Source organism: Oratosquilla oratoria, chromosome 25 (assembly GCF_046742065.1).
Source record: "Oratosquilla oratoria isolate Oo_2021 chromosome 25, ASM4674206v1, whole genome shotgun sequence".
Taxonomy (NCBI): Eukaryota; Metazoa; Arthropoda; class Malacostraca; order Stomatopoda; family Squillidae; genus Oratosquilla; species Oratosquilla oratoria.
The window spans coordinates 27,228,807-27,255,693 of NC_134801.1; the positions used below are offsets into that span (position 1 = coordinate 27,228,807).

At 40.2% G+C, this 26,887-nt stretch overlaps 1 protein-coding gene across 2 annotated transcripts in view; it reads right to left on the bottom strand.

Annotated features, from left to right (window-relative positions):
• Positions 1 to 26,887, bottom strand: part of LOC143038755 (uncharacterized) — a gene marked incomplete at its 3' end in the record, with an annotated part of 86,715 nt that overhangs the window by 8,829 nt on the left and 50,999 nt on the right. For both annotated transcript variants that reach the window (XM_076208285.1, XM_076208286.1), the window contains 5 exon segments: positions 1,142 to 1,299; positions 2,996 to 3,084; positions 3,399 to 3,622; positions 15,371 to 15,471; positions 22,298 to 22,401. In XM_076208285.1, coding sequence (XP_076064400.1) covers positions 1,142 to 1,299; positions 2,996 to 3,084; positions 3,399 to 3,622; positions 15,371 to 15,471; positions 22,298 to 22,401 — 676 coding nt within the window.

Consider the following 26,887-nt stretch of genomic DNA (forward strand, 5'->3'; position numbering starts at 1 on the left):
GCATTAGCACTCCAGGGATATGATTTAAATGTTCAACACATCCCAGGAAAACAAAGTGTAGTAGTCGATGCCTTGTCACATCCTGATACAAAATGTTCAAGCCTTGCTTCACAGGCTTAACAATTTTTATCCTGGGAAGGGGCATATATCATGTTCCATGATGTGTCACTGACACAAAGAGACACGAACAATGGTGCTATAAGCCACATTCTAGCTTGAGCCAATTTTGCTTGACATCATATTGATGTTAAATACATCCAATTAGTAGGTTATCTTACATACATACATGTAAGTATTAAATTAGATAATAAAATAGAGGATTATAAACATAAATAACTTATGATGAATGACCAGTTGCAGGAGTTTTGCTGCACAGATGGAGGAATACATAATTGAGGCCTTCTCCCCAAGAGGTCAGAGGGCACGTAAACACTATGACACAAAGAAGTAGCATCCTTGCATATATATTTATGTACTCCCATTAGTCTAGATAGGAAATATTTGTTGTATAATAAAGAAGTGGACAGATTGTGTGAAACCAGGTATATGGGGATAGACTAGGCTTATAGAGGCACACATTGGCACCTGTCTTTGGCAATGGTGTTGTGCAGCTCTGTTTAAAAGTATAGGAATGCGAGCCATCTCTCTCAGACTCCCTTTGCTCGCGACCTGTAAATACCCCTCTGTCTAGAGTAAGATATTCCTTATATCTTTATATTATGTAAATTAAATCAGTTTGTACCTCACCATTTTATTTACATTCTGTTGAAGTACGGAAATCCTACAGTAGAGGTAAGCACACTATAGTATCATGACAATAATCAAGACACCGATGCAGGCATCCTCATATACCCACTCGCGCCTCATGATGCCTACGTAGGTATCATTGTATGGAAGGAGTTAAAGGACCATCCAAAGTCACATAACATTTTTTCATGATTGGAGACCACTCTCCACTTTGAAAAAAGGAATGCTGAACACTTTCAACTTCTACTCCCCATCCTTCCAACTACTTTCTTTGAAGCTCTTCTTTATCAGTTTTATGACTCCACCTCTCTAGCAGAATACTGGCCCCAAATATAGAAGCACTGGTTATTGAAAAAAAAAAAAAAATTACTAAATTAGCAATAACAATACTTACATATGATTTGCATATCTGCCTTTGTGTAAGAATCCTTTTCCACATATCTCACAAACCCACTTGGCCTTTTTTCTGGGGCCTCGTTTCTTGCGAAACAGTGTAGGTTCACTAAATGATGTCATTGAAGGCATATTTACTCGTTCATCTGCACCTGCAATCTAAATAGGAGGCATCACATTTTACATTGATTTTAACACAAAGCACAGCCATACCTCATTATTCAATTTGGTTCCATTTTTGAAAACTGATCAGATGGTAATTGATTTTTTAACAATAAAAATATCTTACTGTAAATATACATGCATACATATACCAAAGGTTTTTCCCCCCTTACAAGGGAGGTAGCCAAAAAAAAAAAGGCATAAAAACCACTTCCACCCATTCCATCCCCAACATACTCCACTCGCACCCACTCCCTTCCCATCTCCCATCCCTGCACCTCCTGGATGATGGGTAACCCCTGCATCCTGCCCACTGTAAACATACTCATAGGATTATGTTTCCTGACAGTCAAAAATAACTTTAAAAGTTCTAAAATACTCTTATTTACAATAATATTTCATGGAAAACATAAGAAAAATGTATGTAAGAAAATAAAAATGTGGGAGATTTTTTTTTTATTATTTATACTTCTGGATATATAGCGAGATAAGAAAAGCCAAGCCAAACACCCTTCACCCTTGCGCATCCAAGGCCCCCTTCATCTCAACTATCAAATCAATTTTTCATCTTCCCCTCAAGTTTCCTCCATCCACATTTGCTTTCCATACTTTTATTTTTTGTTAGTCTTTCCTCATTAATTTTTTCTACATACCTAAAACTATTTCTACACTCTTTGATCTGCCCTATCTGACAGTAGATCTGTATTAAAAAAGAATAATAATAAAATAAAATAAAATAAATTATACTGTATGTTTGTAGACTATCAGAGCCTGGTACATGAGATAGAAGATCAACTTCAAGAGCACACAGACAGCCTGAGCACACAGTGCAAGAAGCTCGATATGAAGAATAGCATCAGCAAAACAGAGACGATGAAGGTAAGTAGAAAACCTAGCAACCTCAAAATCAGCATCGCTGGAACTCAGCTGAAACAAGTCAGCAAGTTTAAGTACCTCAGCAGTATTCTCACTGAAGACAGACATCTCAACAAAGAGATTGAGACAAGAGTACAGAAGGCCATTAGCGTCAGCTACCAGCGTGCCCCACTCCTCAAACATCCCAACATCCCTATTGAAACTAAAGCCAAACTCATTAACTCCATCTTCATCCCCACCTTGAAATATCAGTGCCAGACATGGACCCTGACCACAAGTCTAGAATGCAAAATAACCACCTGTAAGATGCGATGTCTGAGGAGAGCCATCAACAAGACCAGACGGGACATGATCAGAAACACCACAATGAGAGAAATGGTGGGAACAACACCTGTCCTCAATCACATTCAGAGACAAACAATCAGGCGGTTTGGACATCTGACATGCATGGCACCTCACCAACTTGCCAGTAAAGCATACAATAAGAAAATATCAGGTTACAAGGCAAGAGGAAGACCAAGGAAGGCCAGGATTGAGGGTGTGAAAGAAACCCTGAAGGCCCACAACATCCCACCCATCCAAGCTGTCCATCTTGCCAGAGACAGAAAACTCTTTCTCCCCTCGATGCCCAAGACGGTACAAGAGGACGTTTAAGTAAAGTAGTAAGGAAAAAATACAAATGTACAAATGAATCTTACTTTCTTTGAAATCTAGAAAAATCTTCTATGTAATATTTCTAACTGATACCTATAATTTCTATTTTTCAACAAGATATAATTTGATTCTATTCTACTAAAATATGACTTACAACACTTACTTGAACAGAACTCACTGAAACAACTGGACTTCCAGCTTGGGGTTTGGAGTCCATTAATCCCTCCATTCCTTTTAAGGATACATTGCCATCTGCATGAGACAAAATAGTATAAGGCTCACTACTTCAAGATATATTCATTAAACTGACAGCAAACCTTACTTCAAAATAATATAATTTCTTTCCATGAGGCATTCCTATAATAAGTAATTCTTTAATTTGGAGTCCATTAATCCCTCCATTCCTCTCTTAAGGATACATGACATCTGCTTGAGACATAATTGTAAAAGGCTCACTACTTCAAGATTTATTCATTAAACTGACAGCAAAACTTACTTCAAAATAATATAATTTCTTTCCATGAGACATTTCAACAATAAAAAATTCTTTAATTGTGCTAACCAACCTTCTTGAAAATCTACTTCAATGTTAACCGAAAGAGGCATTTCTGTTGCAACATCTGAAGTGTCTGGGGCAACTATAATACTTGTCCCATCAGAGGAACAGTTGTTTAAAGTCTGTTTGTATTCCTCATCTATATCCTCATAAAATTCGTTTTCATTTTTCACTTCAACACCTGATTCCTGCAAAAGTTTTTCGAAGTCTCTCCCTGCTACAGTATCCTTGAACCTGGGAATGAAATACGAAATTAAATATATACTATATAAAAAAATCTTAGGGTAGTACTTCATTAAATACTACAATGGAATATACAAAGACCTGATGGATACAAGATGTGACAAAGTAAGAATAGAAGACATTTCAATATAACTGGACCTGCTATAACTAAGGAGCCTGACATTACTAAATCATCGAAGTACAAGTGACTAGAGGAAAAAGTGACCATGCAACACCTGAATTTTACTTGTCATGCAGGTACAGTTTAGGGAACAAATTTCTGTGGTTTGAAGAAATATTCTAAAGCATATTGGGAAGAATTTGCATACATAAATTGGAAAATTGTAAACAACAGACTCAATTGAAGGGTTTATTTGCCCAAAATTTCAATTCCCATCCAGGAATCGTCTCCAGGGGGTATAATGGTTACAAGATTATGAACTCCTAGTAAATCATCAATGTGGTAAACCTGGTGGTGGATAGGAGTATAATAGGAAGAGTTAAGGATGTACATGTTCCAAGGGGAGAGAGTAGGGGAATATCAGATCATTTTTTGGTGGAAGGTAAGTTGAGAGTGGAGGATAGATGGAGAAAGAGGAAAAGGACAAAAGGTAGGGAGGTGCTTAGAGTGAACTGCTTAAATGAGAAAGAAAAGGAGGAGTACAAGAAAAAGCTGAGAGAGGAGTGGGAGGGAGTGAAGGATAGAGTAGAACTATGAGTGGAGGAGGAATGGCGATGGTTCAAGAAGGGAGTTACAAGGTGTGCAAAGATGGTGTATGGAACAAGGAGGATGGGAGGAAATAGAATGAACTGATTACAAGACAGGACAAGGGAAATATGAGAGATACAAAGAAAAGAGAAGTAAAGCATAAGATAAAGGAGGCAAAGAGGAGAGCAGATGTGAAATGGGGGTAAGAGTATGACAGAAAATTTTGAAAGTAATAAAAAGATGTTTTGGAAAAAAATTAATAGAGGAAGAGGAGGCAAATCAAGTAGAGATGAAAAGGTAAAAGGTGCAGATGGAGAGATGATAATGGAAGAGAAGGCAGTAAGAGAAAGATAGGCAAAGTATTTTAGGGAGTTGCTAAATGTGAAGGATAGGGAGGGAAAGGTAGTTGCAGTGGGAAGTGCTAAGAAAATGACAGTGATGAGTGAGGAAAATGGAGGAGAAATAAGGAAGGATGAAGTGAAGGCAGTTGTTAAGATGATGAGAGCAGGTAAGGCACCTGGGTTGGATGGGTGTCATGCATAATGTTTAAAAAAGGAGGTACAGTGATGGTGGACTGGCTGGTGAGGTTATTTAATGTTTGTTTAAGAGAAGGCAGAGTGCCAGAGGACTGGAGGAGTGCTTGTATAGTCCCACTTTACAAAGGAAAAGGGGAGAAGTGTGAGTGTAGTAGTCTCAGAGGGATTAGCTTGTTAAGTGTAGTTGGGAAGGCTTATGGGAGGGTCTTGGTTGAGAGGATTAGGAGAGGAATAGAGGGAGTAATTGGTGAGGAACAGTGTGGGTTTAGGACGGGTAGAGGTTGCATAGATCAGATCTTTGTGGTAAGACAGATATGTGAGAAAGCTATAGGAAAAGGAAAGTATATTTTATGGATTTGGAAAAGGCTTATGACAGGGGAGACAGGAAGGCACTATGTGAGGTATTGCAGATACAGGTAGTTGTTGACTTACAACTGGGTTAGGTTCTGATTGACCAGTCGTAAGTCGATTCGGTCGCAAGTAGGTCTTTGTTCTAAATGTATGGATAAAAATATTAGGATTATCCATCATACCCCAGAGAAGAACCCCTCCCCTTAATTCAAGGCATTCATATCCTAGCTGCTGGGATACATGGAGTACAACTACTTGGCCGATTTCTTTTTTAAGGATCTAAACAACCTCATCTCCACCCTCGACTTCCATAAGGGCGTGTTAGAGTTATCCTTTACTCAATGCACTCTGGTTCATGGCAGCTCACTCTCAGCCGAACGATGTGCACAATGAGAGCTCGTCCGAGACAAGCTGGGCTGCGTACCCGAAAGTAGTAACCATGAGTCACAGGTCAGAGCAACAACAACAGCTGCCGCAACCAGTGTGCAGAATGCGAGCTGGCTTGACTGTCTTGAGTTGTCTCGCTAGTATGTTACGCCTGATGGAACCCGTCAAAAGCACCAATTGTCTCAGAACCAAATGGACATCACTTCCAGTAGCCGTGTCTCTCGCCACCCATGAAGCTGCAGTCAGCACCTTAGAACCTCTCCCAGCTGCCCGGCACATGGGCACTGAGCTCAATATTTGTCTCTCTTTTTGCACCCAGAGCCAGAAGTCACTACCCACTCAGTGCCAAACACCTGGCGAAACGCTACAGTCAATGCCACGGTCCAGTGGCCCGTGCCTTGCGAAACAGATAAAGTGAAACCCTACTCTTCACTGTAGACAAACCACACGTTCTTCCAGTGTTTACCCTCTGGACAGCCCCTACCCATCATCCATCGATCCTGACAAAGACTGATTCAGTGCACCACATGAGTGTGGGGTTGTAATCAGTGGTGGGAAATGTTTGTTTTTGTGAGTGGTACTATGCCATGCCAATAGAACTTGTTCATTATTCTAAGTGCATGATAATAACAGACTGGTCGTAAGTTGACGACTATCTGTGTATGTTAAGCAACCATGGTGACATTACACAACCCTAGTGCAGCCCCACCTTCATTTCAAACTATCCTCAAACTTTCTTTCCTACCCTAACACGAAATCTATTACTTATATTAAACCTTCTGACCACCCTGAACAGCCTCCCCCTACTCCATACATCTACTGTACATACATAAACTGGAAGTGATACAGAGGAAAACTATGCTGATTCCTTGTATAAGAAATTTATCTTTTGAAGAAAGACTGAACAAAGTGAACCTGACCACTAAACAATAATGATGATAATAATAAGATCTTACCAAGGGATGACAGAAAGACATGGTTACAAAATAAAGAAAACATGAAACTAAGACAAATAAAAATTTCATTATAGGTGTATGGAGCCTTGGAATGTCTTCTGATAAAACTATGTTGAACAAAACTAGATACACTATACTTTTCTACCGTCTGACAAGCGAGAACAATGCCTGTCGACCAGACGGTCGTAAAGTCGATCAGTCATAAGTCACATAGGTAACAAGACAATGACTACCTGTATACAGGATAGGAGGAAAGCTTTTAGGAGCTGCAAAGAGTTTTTACAAGAGAAATAGACTGTATGTCAGGATTGGAAATGGAGAGAGTGAGTGGTTCAAGTTAAAGGTGTGACTTTGTCAGAGATGTGTTATGTCACCCTGGCTGTTCAATTTATACATGGATGGGGTGGTGCAAGAGATAAATGCAAGGGTGGTGGGTCAGGGATTGGAGATGGTTAAAGAAAATGGAGAACAGTGGGAGATAAGCCACCTGTTGTTTGTGGACGACACTGCACTTGTAGCAGGATCAGAGAAGGGATTGAGGAAGTTAGTGACAGAGTTTGGGAAATTTTAAATCCTGCGAGTTTGAGCTAATTCCTCAGTAAATGAACGTCCAGCATGTTAAAAGAAATATATAAGTGAAATTGTATAACCCCATCAGTGAGAGGAATTCTCACGTGTTAAGAATTGAACGAGGACGTTAAAATTTCCTCGGTAAATTAAAGCCCAGTGAATAAATGAGGAGAACAAACAAGTTTTTCCTGTAATTGAGATTTGTGCAATTATACAAAAATTTGAGTTCTCCATTACATTCTGGTTTTCTATATTTCAACAGCTATTGAGATAGATATTCCCTCAAGCTGGACAAGTGCCATTCCTGTTAAGAAATTATATGAAACAGGTGCACGCGTGATACAAAAACATCTTGAACACTTGTTAGTGGCAAATCAAATTGCTTGTGTCCTCTGACAACCGTAAGTGGCTGATTTCTCTACAGCAATGGCCGTTATGGTCAGCAATAAACCTATGCAAGCCAGTATAGTGCATACCAGGTTGAAATTAAATGTATATATAAATGGACATATAATATATATATCTAAATAGATAATTGGACACATAGAAAGGAATGAAAAATTGAGCTCCCATTAAAAGTGAGAATAGTGGTGCTTTCGTGGAAATAATATAAAGTTCCAGAGATGAGGATATTGATGTACTGGATGATGTTCTACATAAAATTAGCTAATGGTGATAGTACAAAATTATTGTATCCAAAAGAATGAGTTTCTTCTTGCAGATTGCCTGCCCTCTCCTCGGCTATGGATTAAATGTAATGTTTAATTCAAGTAATTTGCATCTTCACCTATGAATTCCGATGTAAACGATGTAAACAAAATTGTGAAGTGGTGCACTGAATGTCTAACATCACTGTCACTTTGACTTATAGGATTAATACAGGAACCTATTAGCCAAACATTGAAGAGCTGTCTATATTACATAAACTTGGAATAAACAGATTATCTTAATCTCTCCATATGTCAGCCGTGACCGTGAGTGATCAACTTATGTCATTATTACACCAATGATTTTCTGCATATGTCATTACTTATACCAGTATCATAATCTATATTCTTTCTCTGTTTCGAGACCATGGTTTAACTTAAATAAATTGGATCAAGGTCTATGTCTTGCTGTTGCCAAACCCAAGAGGAGGTTTGCCAAAACTAATTGTCTCATGTTAAAGTGCTGTTCATCCATTGACACATGATACAATGGACACTGTTATCTTGTTATAAGGGACAAGTATGCTAGCTGATTGAAACATATATTGAAATTCAGTCAAAATGACTAGGGTGTTGGGAGTAATATTATTGGACTTGGACCTATACGCAGCGATATTATTCTTCACGTCCTAAGACGGACTGACAAAATGCATATCGTTGTTTCCACAACAATCATTTGGACGTTTTTGCCTCTGAGATTGCTTTGCAGATACGCAGCGGACCAGTCCCATAGGATCTGGCCAGGTGCTGAGACAACTCTGCAGCAGACTTGTCATCACCCTAGACCCGAGTCGCACAGTTTGTGGGAAAGCACCCACGCTATTCTACTTTGGCCTACGCCTGGGACGAGGCCCTGTCTCTGTTGCCTCAGGATACTTGGACTACACCTGAGGCCCTGTCTCTGTTTCCTCAGGGATACTTGGACTAAAACTGAGGCCCTGTCTTTGTCGCCTTGCGGAAACATCTTCCATACTATCGAGACAGAAAAATTGGACCTGCATTAACATTAAAAAAAAAAATAATAATAATAATTTTAATATACATTTATATATGTATATTTTTGTCTTAAATATTTTTATATATTTTCATGAGTTGGAGGTTTTTTATACTCTGGGCCCATCGTTCCCATGGCAGGTTGATTTCCACTTTGTGGCCTTCTATCCTCTCTGAGTTTGAGGCCCCTAGAGTTTTTTCCCTCCTTCGGCCTTGTTTTGTGTAGGAGTATGCTGGTTCGTTTGAGGCTGTGACACTTCTCATGGCGTGTGGGACACATGCTTCTTTGAAGGGGGGGCTATGCGGTGATTGGTTTGGTGATGCCACCATCACCACTGGTTGATACTAGTTGATACTAGACAGTGATACTAGTCGATACTAGTTTTCGTCATCGCATCGCGCGCTGGGCCCTTTCTCGAGCCATAAAAACCTTCTCAAGCCATAAACACCATTTCTGTCTTGCTGAGGTTGCATTTCCAAATGGACTCAGTGCTGACCACATGAAAAGATTTTTATGAAAAGGCATGTCTTCCCATTGGCCAGTAGTAGAATATAGTGAGAATCATAGCCAATCATAATTAGTTGTAGGAGGAGTCTATATTGTCCAGAGGTTTCCTCCTGGCCTGCAACAGAGTAAAAGTCAGTCTTGTCTTGGAGTAGTTAAAAGTAGAAGAGTTAACTGTCAAAGGTCTAGAGAAGATAGAGTCTAGAGTTCGTGTGTCATGAACCTTGAGACATCCTCGCAAACCGGAGAAGGTCTGTACCGATTAACTCTTTTAGTCCAGCCTCCCACACCCGCACACCCACACAGACATTCACTATCTAATTTGAATTTGAAATAAAATATAAAAATAAAAGTCACATATTTAGGAAACAATTAGTCTCATTCACCACTAAATTGAGAGTGATAATTACATGTACATACGTTTGTTCGTGTTCCTTGTTGATCTAACCATCTTGGCCACAGCTACCACTTATTTATATTTATTCGTAATCAAGGAGCCCGATAATTGAATTGTGCCAACAGCACTGTATGGGGCAGAAACATGGAACATAAGAGAGGAGTTTGAATGTGTTTGAGATGAGGTGACTGAGAAGTACGACAGGGATTACTAGGCTGGATAGAGTGAGGTGAGGAGACTGGGGTGGAAAGGGGGTTGGGAGATAGGGTGGATGAAAGACTATTGGGATGGTTTGGACACATGGAAAGAATGAAGAAAGATTAGTAAAAGAGGTGTGGATAGCAAAGGAGGAAGGAATGAACATGAGGGAGCAACCAAGGATGAGATGGATGGATGGGGTAAAAGGGGCATTGGGAAAGAGGGGAATGTCCGTTGAGAAAGGACAGGAGAAGACAGAAGATAGGGGTGAAGGGAGAATAGTTGTGTATGGATGATGCTGTGATGCATGAAAGTGGGTGGGGGATGAGGGAGATGTGTGAAAAATAAATTGATGCAGCCCTCTTCTCCATTTCTGCATCAGGGGATCACTGATTTAGTGAAGCAGTTTTGATGTGGATGTGCTGTGTCTTGCAACACTGCTTTTGACCCAGGGCAGTGGGTGAGATGCAAGGATGATCCGTCATCCATGAGGTGACAAGATATGCAGGGGGGAGGGGAGTGGAGTATGTTGGGAATGGAATGGGTGGGAATGGATTTTATTCCTTTGTCTTTTGGCTACCTCCTTTGTACATACATACATATACCAAAGGCTTTTTCCCCCTTACAAGGGAGGTAACCAAAAAACAAAGGCATAAAAACCATTCCCACCCATTTCATCCCTAATACACTCCACTCCCCTCTACCCTCTTATCTTGGCACCTCCTGGATGACAGATCATCCCTGCACCTTGTCCACTGCCCTGGGTTAGAAGCAGTGTCACAAGACACATCCACAGCAAAGCCACTTCATTAAATCGGCGACCCCAACTCTCAGTCCCCCCCATACAGAAAAGGAGAAGATGGGGAGAAATCCCTTTGGGCTGTATCAAATTTTTCTCAAACATACTACCTCACCTCCCATCCTCCATCCATTCCACCTCATGCATCACATCATCCATATACAACCATTCTCCACTCACCCTTGTCTTCTGTCCTCTCCCATCCTTCCTCAACAGATATTCCCTTCTTCCCCAAAGGCCCTTTTACCCCATCCATCCATCTCATCCTGGGTCACCCCCTAATGTTCACTCCCTCCACATCTGCCTTCCATACCTCTTTTATTAGTCTTTCTTCACTCATTCTTTCCATGTGTCCAAACCATCCTAATACTCTTTCATCCACCCTATCCCATAACTCCCTTTCCACCCCCATTCTCCTCCTCACCTCATTTCTCACTCTATCCAGCCTTAACCCCTATCATACTTCTCAGACACCTCATCTCAAACACATTCAAACTCCTTCTCTTTCATCTCTTATGTTCCATGTTTCTGACCATTACAGTGCTGTTGGCACAATTACTCCTTCATATGATCTCCTCTTAGCACCCATTCCCAAATGTCTACTTCTCATTACACTTTTTAATCCACCAAGGCATTTATTCACTTCTCTCAATCTACATTCTACCTCCACCTCCACTCCTCCCTTTCCTGCCACATTCGCACCCAAGTATCTAAAACTATTCACTTCCTCCAATCTCTCTCCCTTAATGCTCACTTCCAGTCTGCTGCCACTTTCACCCCTTGTATATCTCATCACCTTACTTTTACCCATATTATTTTCACCTTCCTTCTTTCACACACACTCCCAAACTCTGTCACTAACATCCTCAATCCCTCCTCTGATCCTGCTACAAGCACAGTGTCATCCACAAACAACAGCTGGCTCACCTCCCACTTTTCTCAATTTTCTTTAAACATCTCCAATCCCTGACCCACTACCTCTCTCACCACCCCAACCATGTATAAGTTGAACAGCCAGGGCAACATAACACATCCCTGACAAAGTCACACCTTTACCTCGAACCACTTACTCTCTCCATTTCTAATCCTGACACATGCTCTATTACTCTCATAAAAACTCTTGACAGCTCCTAGAAGCTTTCCTCCTGTCCCACATATCTGTAAAACCTCCCACAATGCCTTCCTGTCTACCCTGTCATAAGCCATTTCCAGATCCATAAAAGCCCAAAAAACATCCTTATCTTTTTCTATAGCTTTCTCACATACCTGTCTTACCACAAAGATCTGATCTACACAACCTCTACCTGTCCTAAATCCACACTGTTCCTCACCAATTACTCCCTCTATTCCTCTCCTAATCTTCTAAATCCAGATCCTCCCATAAGCCTTCCTAACTACACTTAACAAACTGACCCCTCTGAAACTACTACATTCACACTTGTCCCCTTTTCCCTTGTAATGTGGAACTATACAGGAACTCCTCCAGTCCTCCGGCACTCGACCCTCTCTCAAACATTAAATAACCTCACCAGCCAGTCCACCATCACTGTACCTCATTTTTTTTTAGACATTCTGCATGGCATCCATCCAGACCAGGTGCTTTACCTGCTCTCATCACCTTAACCACTTCAATACGGGACTTAAATCTCGCGGGCAGCAGCCAATGCCAGCCGTATGACGTAACGTAATAATATTCACATCATAAAATATAGTCACCGCTTATATCGATCGTTATCTCTTTCACCCGCGAATTTTGAAAACCACAGAGAATGGGATTCAGGGCGCATTTGGGAGAATGTAAAAACACAGGGACGACTATAATAAATATAATCAAGACGCCGATATGGCAGCGTCGCGAATCCACTTGCTCCTCATGACGCCTACGTGTGCGGCACAGTATGGAAGGGGTTAACAACTGCCTTCACTTCATCTTTCCTTATTTCTCCTCCATTTTCCTCACTCATCATTCTCATTTTCTTAGCACTTCCCACTGCAATTATCTTTCCCTCCCTATTCTCTTTTACATTTAGCAACTCCCTAAAATATTCTGCCCATCTTCCTCTTACTGCCTTCTCTTCCATTATCATCTCTCCATCTGCACCTTTCACCTTTTCTTCTGTACTTGATTTGCCTCCTCTTCCTCTCTTAATTTCCTTCCAAAACATCTTTTTATTACTTTCAAAATTTCTGTCATACTCTTACCCCATTTCACATCTGCTCTCCTCTTTGCTTCTTTTATCTTGTGCTTTACTTCTCTTCTCTTTTCTTTGTACCTCTCATATGACTCCCTCATCCTATTTTGTAATGAATGTTTGAAAGCTCGCTTCTTCTCTTCTACAACCTTCTTTGTTTCCTCATTCCACCATTCACTACCCTTCTTTCTATTTCCTCCTGTCCTTCTTGTTCCACACACCATTTTTTGCACACTTTATGACTCCCTCCTTGAACCATCCTCATTCCTCCTCCACTCCTAGTTCTACTCTATCCTTCACTTCCTCCCACTTCTCCTTCAGCTTCTTGTACCCCTTCTCCTTTTCCTTCTCATTTAAGCAGTTCACTCTAAGCACCTCCCTACCTTTTGTGCTTTTCCTCTTTCTCCATCTATCCTCCACTCTGAACTTACCTTCCACCAAAAAATTATCTGATATTCCCCCACTCTCTCCCCTTAGAACAAGTACATCCTTAACTCTTCCGATTATACTCCTATCTACCACTACATAGTCCATTAACACTATCTATCACCCTCTCCCATGTGTACTTATGCTTGACTTTCTTCCAAAACACTGTATTTGCTATCATCAGGTTTTATCTTATTAATTTATTTAATTTTATTTATTTTCTAAGTAAGACCTTTGTAAGGGGGAAAAAGACTTTGGTATATGTATTTAATATTTTTACTGTACTGGGTTATTACTGTCAAGTCATCTGCATTGGACAAAATATTGGCATTACATTCTGGATCTGGAGTTGGAAGATCATTTATGAAGAGGCTGAACAGTAACAATGTATTGCAACCTGAGAGACCCCACTGTATAATCTTTTTGTACCTGAGATTTGGTTGTTTTTGTTACTCTGCATTGTCTTCCTGCTGTAAAGTTGGTTAACCACTTCTCGTTGTTATGAATCTCTGTCCCAATCAACTTTTTTGATAGTGCATTTGACCTTATCAAAAGCCTTGTTGACTGCATATCATACAGTAGTAACTGCATGGTAGCATGCAATCTTTAGGGACTAATTTTGGGGTCCCCTTATGGACTGGACCCACACATCATTTGTCTATGTTAGAGTAAAATCTCTACTCACAGAGGAATGATGATACTTTTGTACTACAACTGTCCCTCCTTTATTCTGGTCCCCTGAAATTGTCCATTACCACTTCTATGACTATCTCCTTCTATCCCCTGTAGCAGGGGGAAAAAGAATTCTGTTACCATGATTTCCATGACTCATCAATGGCAACAAAGTGGAACAAAGTGATGGAACTAGGGATCCTGCTCTCTGTATGTTCATCTTACAAAAAGTCCAGTGATAAGAGGGTCTGAAAGAACTCCAACCAGAACCTTACAATTTGGACCATTAAATGTAAATAGTTGTGGCACAGATGAAAGTAAAAGGGAAGTGATTGGTAGTAAGTTTGAGAGGAGGAAGATGAATATGTTAGCATTAAGTAAAACTAAGGGGTTACAAGGCTGGATAGAGGAACTAGGAGATTAGTGGGGGTGGAAAAGGAGATGCCTGGCAGGGCTGATGAAAGAGTACTGGGATGGTTTGGTCACATGGAAAGAATGAGTGAAGAAAGATAAGTAAAAGAGGTGTGGAAGGCAGAGGTGGAGAGAGTGAACTTCAAGAGCTGATCAACGATGAGATGGATGAATGGTGTGAAAGGGGCCTTGAGCAAATGGGGAATATCTGTTGAGCAAGGAAAGGAGATGGTAAAAGATAGGAGTGAGTAGAGAATGGCTGTGTAAAGATGATAATGTGATGAATGGAAGGGAGGGGGTGGGGATAGGGGGAGTAGGAAGTGGTTGTGTTTGAATCATATCTTAATGCACCCCGAAGGGGTTTCTCCTTTCTTTATTTTCTGCATGAGGGGAAGGAGAGGGTGGGGTAGCCAATTAAGTGAAACGGTCTTGCTGTGAATGTATTGTGTCATGTTCCATTGCTTCTGACCCAGAGCAGTGGGTGGAAGACAGAGATAACCTGTCAGCCATGAGGAATTAGGCTAAGAGGGATGAAAAGTTGATGGATAAGCATGGAATGGGTGGGAGTGGAATGAGTGGAAAATTAAGTTAAAAGGGAGGGGGATTTTGAGTTTGAAGTGTGGTGGGGAGAGTGTCAGGAGTGATGAGGTGAGGGAGGGAAGAAGTGGCTCTCTTGGTAAGTGATGAGATAGGAAAATGTATGGTGGAGTGGGTCTTCAAGGTTGTGAGTAAAACTGAAATTGGGATGGGAGATGTGGGTTTTTGTGAATGCATATGGGCCTGGCAGTAAGAAAAGTGGAGGAAAAGGTAGCTTTTTGGATATATTTAAATGAGAATGTACAGATATCATCACAAAACTGTCTATAAAACTATAAGGATTAACTCGGCCAGCACTAAATAAAGGTGGTTTTAATTCTATACTACAGGGAAAAAATATAGAATATAATTTACCTTGATGGAATGCTGACTTTACGGTTGGACCTTCTTGGAGCTAAATCTATTGAAGACAATGTGAATTCCTCCTTAGGCTCTTCTTTCACACATTTCACTTGCTAGGAAAAGATAGTAACAAAATATGGATTTACAGATTCCAATACAAATTAGGTTACATACATATTCGAACTTCCAAGCTGTCAACACCTATCAACTAGAGCTCAGAAGGCTGCCGAATAGACAAAAATTCTTGATAGTGGAAGGAAAACAAGAGGCCTGGTTTGTACCAAATGCAAGGGGGAGTATTTGTGGTTACCCAAAATATTTTCTCTGCAATGTTAAATAGATTTAATGAGAGTAAATGCAAGAAAATAAAAATTATGATTTCGAGCCGAATGTCAACTCAAAAACAGTCTTTGAGTGGCACTATGCCGAAATTAAATGTAAACAGAGGCTTCAAGATGCCAAGGATATTCCAACTGTATAACAAAGACACTTTTTCTAGTTTTGGTATGAAAGAAGATATTCGAGTCAAATCTTAGATATGGAAAGGGATATGAGTAATAATAGAAAATTGTGGGAGAACGAATTTATAGAACTAGGGAAGGAGGTTGTAGAGTTAGTGAAAGGCTTATTCCAAGCTAACAATGAGATACATATATCTGAACTGAAGAAAATTAATTCTGAACTAAATAATGAGCTAAAGGGATTAAAAAAGACCTAATGGAGGTTAAATGTGAAAATGAAAAGATAAAAGTCAATGATACTACAAATAAAGAGAACTTAAAAATACATGTAAATAATAAAATACAATGTCTGAAAGAATTAAAGAAAACTTAGGTGGGGAAAATTTGCAGGAAAATGCAAAAGATACAATCATTCAAGTAATTAAAGGAAAAACAAATTGGGTCACAGATACAGTGGATAGGAAAAAATGTATTGTGGTATATGGATTAAGGAAAAACATGGTCTGGTGAGGTACATGGGAGAAAAAGCCAAAAAAGAAACAGCAATATCAATTCTAAAAGAAATACAAGACAGTGACCAGGAAGTAGAGAAAGATATAGAAGTGTATAGAATGGTACAATATCCTAGAGAGAAATCGACCTCTAAAGATAAAACCAAGATCAAAAATGGTAGTAGAAGACATATTAGGAAGAGCAAGCAAATTGGCAGGGAGTGAACATTACAACAATATATGGATAAAAAGAGAAATGAGTGTTGAGGAAATAGAGAAAAGACACTAAGAGGTGAAGCTAAGGAATAAAAAAAAAGCAAAGAGAATGGAGACTGAAAGCAAGGATTTCTATTGGAGGGTCATAGGCATGAGGCTGAGAAAATGGTACATCAAAGTAAGTGAAACAAAAGAAACAGAAAACAGGATGGAGAAAGAAAAGATTAAAAGCTGGCATCATGCGTGGGGCCCCTTCTCAAGCCAAAACACCATTAAATTATTGCTGAGCTCAGGCTTTCTTAATGGATAACATGACCTCTGCTGACCAAGTGAATGGGGCTCTGTTCTTTGAAGGCAAGGGTGTTTATGAAGAGACATAATTCCTACTGGTCAGTCTATAGTAAACAGAAAGAACTTAGCCAATCATGTAAACCCAATGATGAAAGTATGGCCCTAGAGGGAGGAGCCTCTCTCCTTCCAGAGGTTTCATCTTGGCCAGAGCATAGAGCCAAGTCAGTTTAAGAAGAAGGGTTAAACTGTCAAAGTTCTCGAGAAGTTAGAAGTCTAAGTTTAAAGTCTAGTACTAGTCTTGCCTCAAGTTGTGCGTCGTTAGTCTTGAGGTACCCTCAACAATTAGCAGTCTAAGTTAAAACTACAACCAGGACACCCCTATAGAAGGCCTGTACCTTTTAGTCTCTTTTAAGTCTAGCCTCCCACACCCTGTACATTCATTCACACCGGTTTGTTAAATTGCAATTAAATAACAACAAATAAAAGTCATAGACAGGAGATTTAGTCTCATTCAACACCACCATTTTGAGAGATAAAAATGTGATACTAAAACTATTCTTACACTTGTTCGTACTTCCCTGATCCAACCATTTTGCCAGCTACTTTCTAATTTTATATACATAATCAGGAGAGCACGACATTGGTGGCTCCACGGTGGGATTAAATTACCCTGTATACATTAACCACAAATACATTGCTAAACATGACACTTGGGAGAAGAAGACATTGTTTATGAACATACATACATAAACCAAAGGCTTTTTCCCCCATACACGAGGGGTAGCCAAAAAGAAAAAGGCATAGAAATCACTCCCACCCATTTCATTTCCCATATATTCCACTCTCCTCCACCCTCCTATCTTGGCACCTCCTGGATGACGGGTCATCCCTGCATCCTGTCCGCTGCCCTGGGTCAGAAGCAGTGTTGCAAGACACAGCACATCCACAGCAAGGCCGCTTCATAAATTCCGCGACCCCCCCTCTCCGTCCCCTCATGCAGGAAAGGAGAAGACGGGGAAAAATCCCTTTGGGCTGCGTCAAAATTTGTCTCATACATACTTCCTCACCCCCCATCCCCCACCCACTCCCCCTCATGCATCACAGCCTCATCTATACACAACCCTTCTCCATTCACCCCTATCTTCTGTCCTCTCCTGTCCTTCCTCTACAGACATTCCTCTCTTTTGTAATGCCCCTTTCACCCCATCCATCCATCTCATCCTAGGACACCCACTCATATTCACTCCTTCCACCTCTGCCTTCCACACTTCTTCTACTAATCTTTCTTCACTCATTCTTTCCATGTGTCCAAACCATCCCAATACTCTTTCATCAACCCTATCTCCCAGCTTTTCCACCCCTGTTCTCCTCCTCACTTCCTCATGTCTCACTCTATCTAGCCTAGTAACCCCTATCATACTTCTCAGACACCTCATCTCAAACACATTCAAACTCCTTCTCTCTTCCTCTCTCATGTTCCATGTTTCTGCCCCGTACATTGCTGTTGGCACAATCACTCCTTCATATAACCTCCTCTTAGCATCCATTCCCAGATGTCTATTTCTCATTACACTTTTTAATCCACCAAGGCATTTACTCGCTTCTCTCAATCTACATTCTACCTCCACCCCCACTCCTCCCTTTCCTATCACATTCGCACCCAAGTATCTGAAACTATCCACTTCCTCCAGTTTCTCACCCTTAATGCTCACTTCCAGCCTACTGTCACTCTCTCCCCTTGTACATCTCATGACCTTAATTTTGCCCACATTTATCTTCAGCTTCCTTCTTTCACACACTTTCTCAAACTCTGTCACTAACTTCCTCAATCCCTCCTCTGATCCTGCTACAAGTGCAGTGTCGTCAGCAAACAACAACTGGCTCACCTCCCACTTTTCTCCATTTTCTTTAATAATCTCCAACCCCTGACCCACTACCCTTGCATTCCAGTCTTCTGGCACTCTACCCTCTCTTAAACAAACATTAAATAACCTCACCAGCCAGTCCACCATAACTGTACCTCCTTTCTTCAGACATTCTGCATGGCATCCATCCAGACCAGGTGCCTTACCTGCTTTCATCATCTTAACAACTGCCTTCACTTCATCCTTCCTTATTTCTCCTCCATTTTCCTCACTCATCACTCATTTTCTTAGCATTTCCCACTGCAACTACCTTTCCCTCCCTATCCTCCTTCACATTTAGCAACTCCCTAAAATACTCTGCCCACCTTCCTCTCACTGCCTTCTCTTCCATTATCATCTCTCCATCTGCACTTTTTACCTTTTCTTCTCTACTTGATTCGCCTCCTCTTCCTCTCTTAATTTCTTTCCAAAACATCTTTATATTACTTTCAAAATTTTCTGTCATACTCTTACCCCATTTCACATCTGCTCTCCTCTTTGCCTCCTTTACCTTTTGCTTTACTTATCTTTTCTTTTCTTTGTACCTCTCATATGACTCCCTCATCCTATTTTGTAACCAATCTGTGAAAGCTCGCTTGTTCTCTTCTACAACCTTCTTTGTTTCCTCATCCCACCATTCACTACCCTTCCTTCTATATCCTCCAGTCCTTCTTGTTCCACATACCATCTTTGCACATTTTGTGACTCCCTCCTTGAACCATCCTCATTCCTCCTCCACACCTACCTCTACTCTATCCTTCACTCCCTCCCACTCCTCTCTCAGCTTCTTCTTGTACTCCTTCTCCTTTTCCTTTTCATTTAAAGCACCTTCCTACCTTTTGTCCCTTTCCTCTTTCTCCATCTATCCTCCACTCTCAATTTACCTTCCACCAAAAAATGATCTGATATTCCCCCGCCCTCTCCCCTTAGCACATGTACATCCTTAACTCTTCCTATCATAATCCTATTTACCACTACATAGTCCATTAACGCTCTATCTACCACCCTTCCATCCACCACCCTCTCCCATGTGTACTTATGCTTGACTTTCTTCTGAAACACTGTATTTGCTATCATCAACTCTCTTTCTAGACACATTTCCACCATCAACTCTCCACTATGATTCTTTCCTGGAACTCCATATTTCCCAACCACTCCATCAATTGGATCATTTCCTACCCTAGCATTAAGGTCTCTCAGTACTATTACATTGATATTTAACCCTAAATCCTCTATGCACTCATTCAAATCTATCCAAAAAGCCTCCCTTTCTTCTACGCTCTTCTCACTTCACATCTCCTTTCCCAGTTTCATCTTCATCCACATTATCCTTGAGGAAACCTCCTTCCGCTCCACTACACATTTACCGTTGGACTGCACCTGAGATGAAGCCCTGTCTCTTTCTCCTCAGGGATACTTTGGACTACACCTGGAATGAGGCCCTGTCTCTGTCGCCTCAGGGATACCTCTTCTGTACTATAGAGAAGAATTGGACCAGCATTTACATTTTTTAAAAAAAGAATTTTATATATACTTGTATATATATTTCATTTCACTTTCGGAGGTTTTTACACTCTGAGCCCATCGTTCCCATGGCTGGTTGAATTTCCATTTCATGGACTTCTATCCTCTGAGTTCAAGGCCCCTACAGTTTTTTCACTCCCCGAGTCTTGTTTTGTGTAGAGTATGAGAGGACATTTGAGGCTGTGACTTTGTCTTGGCATGTGTGGACACGTGCTTCTTCAAAGGGGGGCTATGTGGTGATTGGTTTCATGATGACATCACCACTAGTTGATACTAGAAAGTGATACTAGTTGATACTAGTTTTTATCATCACAAGTTGGCATCATGCACGGGGGCCCCTTCTCAAGCCAAAACACCATTAAATTATTGCTGAGGTCAGGCTTTCTTAATGGATAACATGACCTCTGCTGACCAAGTGAATGGGGCTCTGTTCTGTGAAGGCAAGGGTGTTTATGAAGAGACATAATTCCTATTAGTCAGTCTATAGTAAACAGAAAGAACTTAGCCAATCATGTAAATCCGATGATGAAAGTATGGCCCTAGAGAGAAGAGCCTCTCTCCTTCCAGAGGTTTCATCTTGGCCAGAGCACAGAGCCAAGTCAGTTTAAATAGAAGTCTAGGAAAGCACAATCAGCCCATCCATCCCTTTCTTGCATTATATTTATTAATCTTGAGTAGAAACAGGACAGAAGATATGGGTGAATGGAGAAGGGTTGTGTATGGATGATGCTGTGATGCATGAGGGGGAGTGGGTGGGGGATGGGGGGTGAGGAAGTATGTATGAGAAAAAAATTGACGCAGCCCAAAGGGATTTCTCCCCGTCTTCTCCTTTTCTGCATGGGGGGACGGAGAGGGGGGTCGCCAAATTTATGAAGCGGCCTTACTGTGGATGTGCTGTGTCTTGCGACACTGCTTCTGACCCAGGGCAGTGGACAGGATGCAGGGATGACCCATCATCCAGGAGGTGCCAAGATAAGAGGGAGGGAGGAGGGTGGAGGTGAGTGGAATATATAGGAAATGGAATGGGTGGGAGTGGTTTCTATGCCTTTTTCTTTTTGGCTACCCCCCGTGTAAGGGGGAAAGAGTCTTTGGTATACGTATGTATGTATGAGAAGAAACAGATTAAATTTGTATCACATGATCTTCCCTGTCTGAATCCAAATTGTCTCGAGTTTATTATATTTTTTTCTTCCAGGTGTTTTACCCACCTATTCTTGATAATTTTCTCACATGTATAAATTGAACACCCATGGTGACATGACATATCCCTGGCAAAGTCCCACCTTTACCTCAAACCACTCACTCTATTTCTAATTCTAACACAGGCTCTACTACTCTCATAAAAACTCATGACTGCTCTTAACCCCTTCCATACGGTGCCGCATAGGTAGGCGGGATGAGGAGCAAGTGGATACGCGAGGCTGCCATATCGGCGTCTTGATTATATTTATTGTAGTTGCTCCTGCGTAATGACATACTCTCTAAATTGTCTTCATCACATTTTCTATGGTTATCAAAATTCACGGGTGAAAGAGAACGATCGATATAAGCGGTGACTATATTTTATGATGCGAGTATTATTACGACACATCGTACGTCTGGCAGCTAATGCTGCCCGCAAGATTTTGGCCCGTACTGAAGAGGTTAACAGCATTCTTCCTATCCCATATATTTACAATACCTCCCACAGTTCCTTTCTGTCTACCCTGTCAGCCTTTTCCAAATCCATAAAAGCCCAAAAAACATCCTGATCTTCTACTAAAGCTTTCTCACATATCTGCCCTACCACAAAAATCTAATCCACACAACCCCTACCTGTCCTAATCCCACACTGTTCCTCACCAATTACTCCCTCTGTTCCTCTCCTAATCTTCTCAATCAAAACCCTCCCATAAACCTTCCCAGCTACACTCAACAAACTGATCCCTCTAAAACTAATACACTTTACAGACAATAACCATGCATCAACTAATACAATTATATCAGCATTTTTTACTCAACAGATAAGTTTAAAGAAACAAACAAACCACAACACAGCTATACACAACTTACCTCACTCTTTCGAGGACGTCCCCTTTTCCTCTTGGGCTTTTCAAGGCCAGAGATGGCCACACTCATTACTTGTGATTCGTTGTATACCTTCTTAGCATCTTCACCTATAATGACAATGAAAGTAAATACATATACACAAAAACAAATCAACAGAAATCATAAAACAGATAACTTATATTAAAAAATCATCAATAAATACAGAGAAAATGTTCCTCTGTTATCACATTAGGAATCAATAAATTTGTTGCATTTATATATTTTTTTGCAATAAACCCATGTCCCCAGGCTACATGGCATCAACCAATAATTTGGTCTAAAGAGCAAAGAAGATATTTTGTATGTCAATCAATCAATCTCTGACCCCTGATCTCTTTTGCAGACCTGTCGCCTTCATGTAATTGGCAACAGCCTCCAGGTGGAACCATAAGTCACTCAAGGAAGATATTACATGCAGTTGCCTGAGGATTGTTAGTGTGGGACATTGTAGTATTTGCCTAGTTGTACCTAGTTGTATTATACAGGAAGGGTGCTATGCTCGTGGTGACCCATCTTTGTATCTTTCAACATCAATTTTTTTATTAAAATCTTGAATAGTGTTTGCACACACCATTTTCTTTATCTAAATTATTCCAGGTATCCAGTACTCTGTGTGGGAAGCTTTTTTTTTCAGATCTCTTCTATAGTTATCCTTTTTGAGTTTCTTTTTGTGTCCTCTTGTTTTTCCAGTGTCCCATTTTAGTAAATCATTCCTATCTAGGATTTCCATTCCTTTCATGATTCAATAGATAGTAAGCAGATCTCCTCTTTCTCTTCTTTGTTCCAGAGTTGGTAATTCCAATTTGGATAATCTTTGTTCGTATGTTAATTTGGAAAGAGTTGGTGCCAACTTTGTCATTGCTCTTTGTATTCTTTCTAATTTCTTTATATTCTTTTTAGTACTGGGTGTCCAGTGTTGCTGCATACTCCAGTTTTGGTCTTATTAGTGTAACTAATATTCATTTAATAATTTCCTCATCCAAGTAGTCAAATGCCACTTTCACTGACCTTAATAAATTGAAGGTTTCTCAGACTATTTTATTTATATGTTTGTCCTGTGTCATGTCTTTGCTGATTATTACTCCAAGGTCTCTTTCCAAGTTCACTTTTTTAATTTCTTCTTCACCAATTTTATAATTTCTTGATACTCTGTTTTTACTTTCTCCAAACTCCATTATACTACATTTCTTGATATTGAAGTTCACTACCCACTTCTGAGTCCATTTTCAGATTTTGTCCAGGTCTAACTGTAATGATTCACAATCCTCCTCTGTTCTTACTTTCTTTAATATTTTTGCGTCATCTGCGAAGAAATTCATATAACACTACTCCTTTATCTATGTCATTTATATATATGGCAAACATGATTGGAGCCAGTATCGAACCTTGCGGGACACCACTTATCATTTCTTCCCAATTCAAGTATTTGTCTCTAATTACTACCCTCATTTTTCTCCCAGTCAGGAAGTCTTCCATCCATTCCAATAATTTTCCTCTGATGCCATCTATTGATTCTATTTTTCTTATTAGTTTATTGTGTGGTACCTTATCAAATGCTTTTTGTAGGTCTAGAAAGGCACAGTCTGCTCATTTATACTTCTCTTGTATTATTTCCATTAGTCTTGAATAGAAGCAGATCAGGTTTGTTGTACATGAACTTCCTTGTCTGAATCCAAATTGATTTGGATTCAGTATAGTTTTTTCTTTCAGATGTTTAACCCATCTACTTTTGATAACTTTTTCACATGTTTTTGCTACTGTGCTTGTTAGAGAGATCGGTCTGTAGTTGCTTGGATTATCTTTGTTTCCTCCTTTATATATTGGTACAATATTTGCATTTTTCCAGTCCTGTGGTACCTTTCCTTCTTTGAGTATTTAATTATATTGTATATTTTATCTGTTAACTCGTCTATGCATTCTTTCAGTATCCAATTTGCAATTCCATCTAGACCATGTGATTTTCTGAAATTAAAGGGTTTTTTTATTTGGTCGCTGATTTTCTTCTGTGTTACAGTTATTTCCTTCACTGGGGGGAATTTCTCTCTATTCCCTCACAGTTAGGGGAGTTCTCAACTGTGAATACTGATTTGAATTGATTGCTCAAATTTCTCCCATTTCTAGTTCTTCCGTATATTCATAATTTCCTTGGCACAGCTTTTCTACTTCTTGTTTATTTTTTGGTTTACCATTTACATACATGTAAAATAGTTAAGGTTGTTCCTTGCATTTTTCTATTATTTCTCTTTCATCTGGGGTTGCATCTGGGGCAATTTTGAATCTGTGGCCAGACCTATTCTGTTTTGGTACTGTCTTAATGCTAGACAGCGTCCTAAGCACAGTTGTTCCAGTGTTGTTCTTGTCAGGTGTGGGATTGTTTTTTTGTTTTTTTTTTTGTTTTTTGTTTGTTTTTGGGGGGGAGTGGCTTATGTCTGGAGGTTATTGTTGGAATATTGAGTTTGGCGATATTTCCTGAAAGGCTTGTTTGATAATCTGAGTATGTATGTGTTTTTGTGTGATATGATAGGTTATGAGAGATGTTTGAGTAATATGCTGTGGGTGTATTTTTTGTTGTATTCTGTTGGTGGTACTTGTGAAATACAGTGAAAGGCATGTGGTCTTTAGGGTTCTCATGTATAAATGTGTTCCTGTCATACCCAGCTGGAGTATTGGCTACATGTTATTGTGGGGTTAAAAGCAGCTCAGTAACATGCAACTGATACTTTAGGGTCTATATGGAGCAACCCTACAAACCAGAGCCACACATCATTTTGTCGGTGACAGAGGAAATATTCAGAGAGAAATACTACTACTTTATTGTACCATGACTGTTCCTCCCTTATGCTGTCCTCCATCCCCCCCACTCTTCATACTGTCCTGTACAACTTCTCTGAATATTATTTCCTTTTTCACCAAACCCTGTGTTAAGGGAGAAAGAATAATGTCACTGAGTGTTCCCACTTGAGTCATAAAAAGCAACATAAACGAGATAGGGATAGGACTAGGCATCCTACCCTATGTAGACCTAAAGGGGCCATTCCTAAAAAAAAAAGCAAAGGCATATCAGGGTCTGGGAGGAGTTTTCCAGACAGAACCTTAAGGTTTGGAACTTTTAATGTGCATGGATGTGGTATAGATGTGAGTATAAGGGAAGAGATGGGCAGTATGTTTGTGAGAAGAAAGATGGATGTGTTGGCATTGAGTGAAACTAAGCTGAAAGGGAGGGATGAGTTTGAGTGGGTTGTTGGGTGTCAGGAGTGAAGAGAGGATGAGGGAGAGAAGGGGTGCCTATTGTAGTAAGTAAAAAGATAGGTAATCATGTGGAGTGGAAGATTTCTTTAAGGTTACTGTGGATGAAGGTGAAACTGGGAAGGGAGATGTAGGTCTTTGTAAGTGAATATGGGCTTGGTAGTGAAAAGAGTGTACAGGAAAAGGTTTTTTGAATAGATTCAAATGAATGCATACAGGGTTTAGAGAGAAATGTCAATGTAGTGGTACTGGGTGATCTCAATGCTAGGGTAGGAAATGAACCAAGTGGTTAGGAAGTGGAAAGTTCCAGGAAAAAATTGCAGAGGGGAGATGATGGTGATGTGTTTAGAGAGTTGATGATAACAAATACAGTGTTTAGAAAGAAAGTCAAGCATAAGTACACATGGGTGAGGGTGGTGGATGGAAGGGTGGTAGATAGGGCTTTAATGGACTACATAGTGATGACCAGGAGAACAGTGGGAAGAGTTTTTAATGTAAATGTTCTAAGGGGAGAGAGTGAAGGAATATCAGATCACTTTTTGGTGGAAGGTAAATTGAGAGTGGAGGATAGATAACAGAAGGTACAAAGGTGCTTAGAAAACACTAATTAAATGAGAAAGAAAAAGAGTACAAGGAATTGAGAGAAGAGTGTGAGTGAAGGATAGAGTAGAACTAGGAGTGGAGGAGTAATGGGGATGTTTCAAGGTGAGAGTCACAAGGTATGCAAAGATGGTGTGTGGAACAGGGAGAATGGGAGGAAATAGGAGGAAGGGTAGTGAGTGGCGGGATAATGAAGCAAATAAGGTTGTAGAAGAGAAGAAACGAGCATTCACAGTTTGGTTACATAACAGGGTGAGAGAATCATATGAGAGGTACAAATAGAAATAAAGCATAAGATAAAGGAGGCAAAGAAGAGATCAGATGTGAAATGGGGTAAGAGTATGGCAGAAAATGTTTAAAGTAATAAAAAGATGTTTTGGAAGGAAATTAAGAGGGGAAAGGGAGGTAAATCAAATAGAGAAGAAAAGGTAAAAGGTGCAAATGGAGAGATAATGGTAAAGATGGCAGTAAAAGGAAGATGGGCAGAGTATTTTAGGGGGTTGCTAAATGTGAAGGGTAGGGAGGGAAAGGTAGTTGCAGTGGGAAGCACTAAGAAAATGACAGTGATGAATAAGGAAAATGGAGAAATACGGAAAGATGAGGTGAAAGCAGTTATTAAAATGATGAGAGCAGGTAAGGCACCTGGATTAGATGGGTGTCATGCAGAGTGTCTTAACCTCTTCCATACGGTGCCGCCTACGTAGCCGG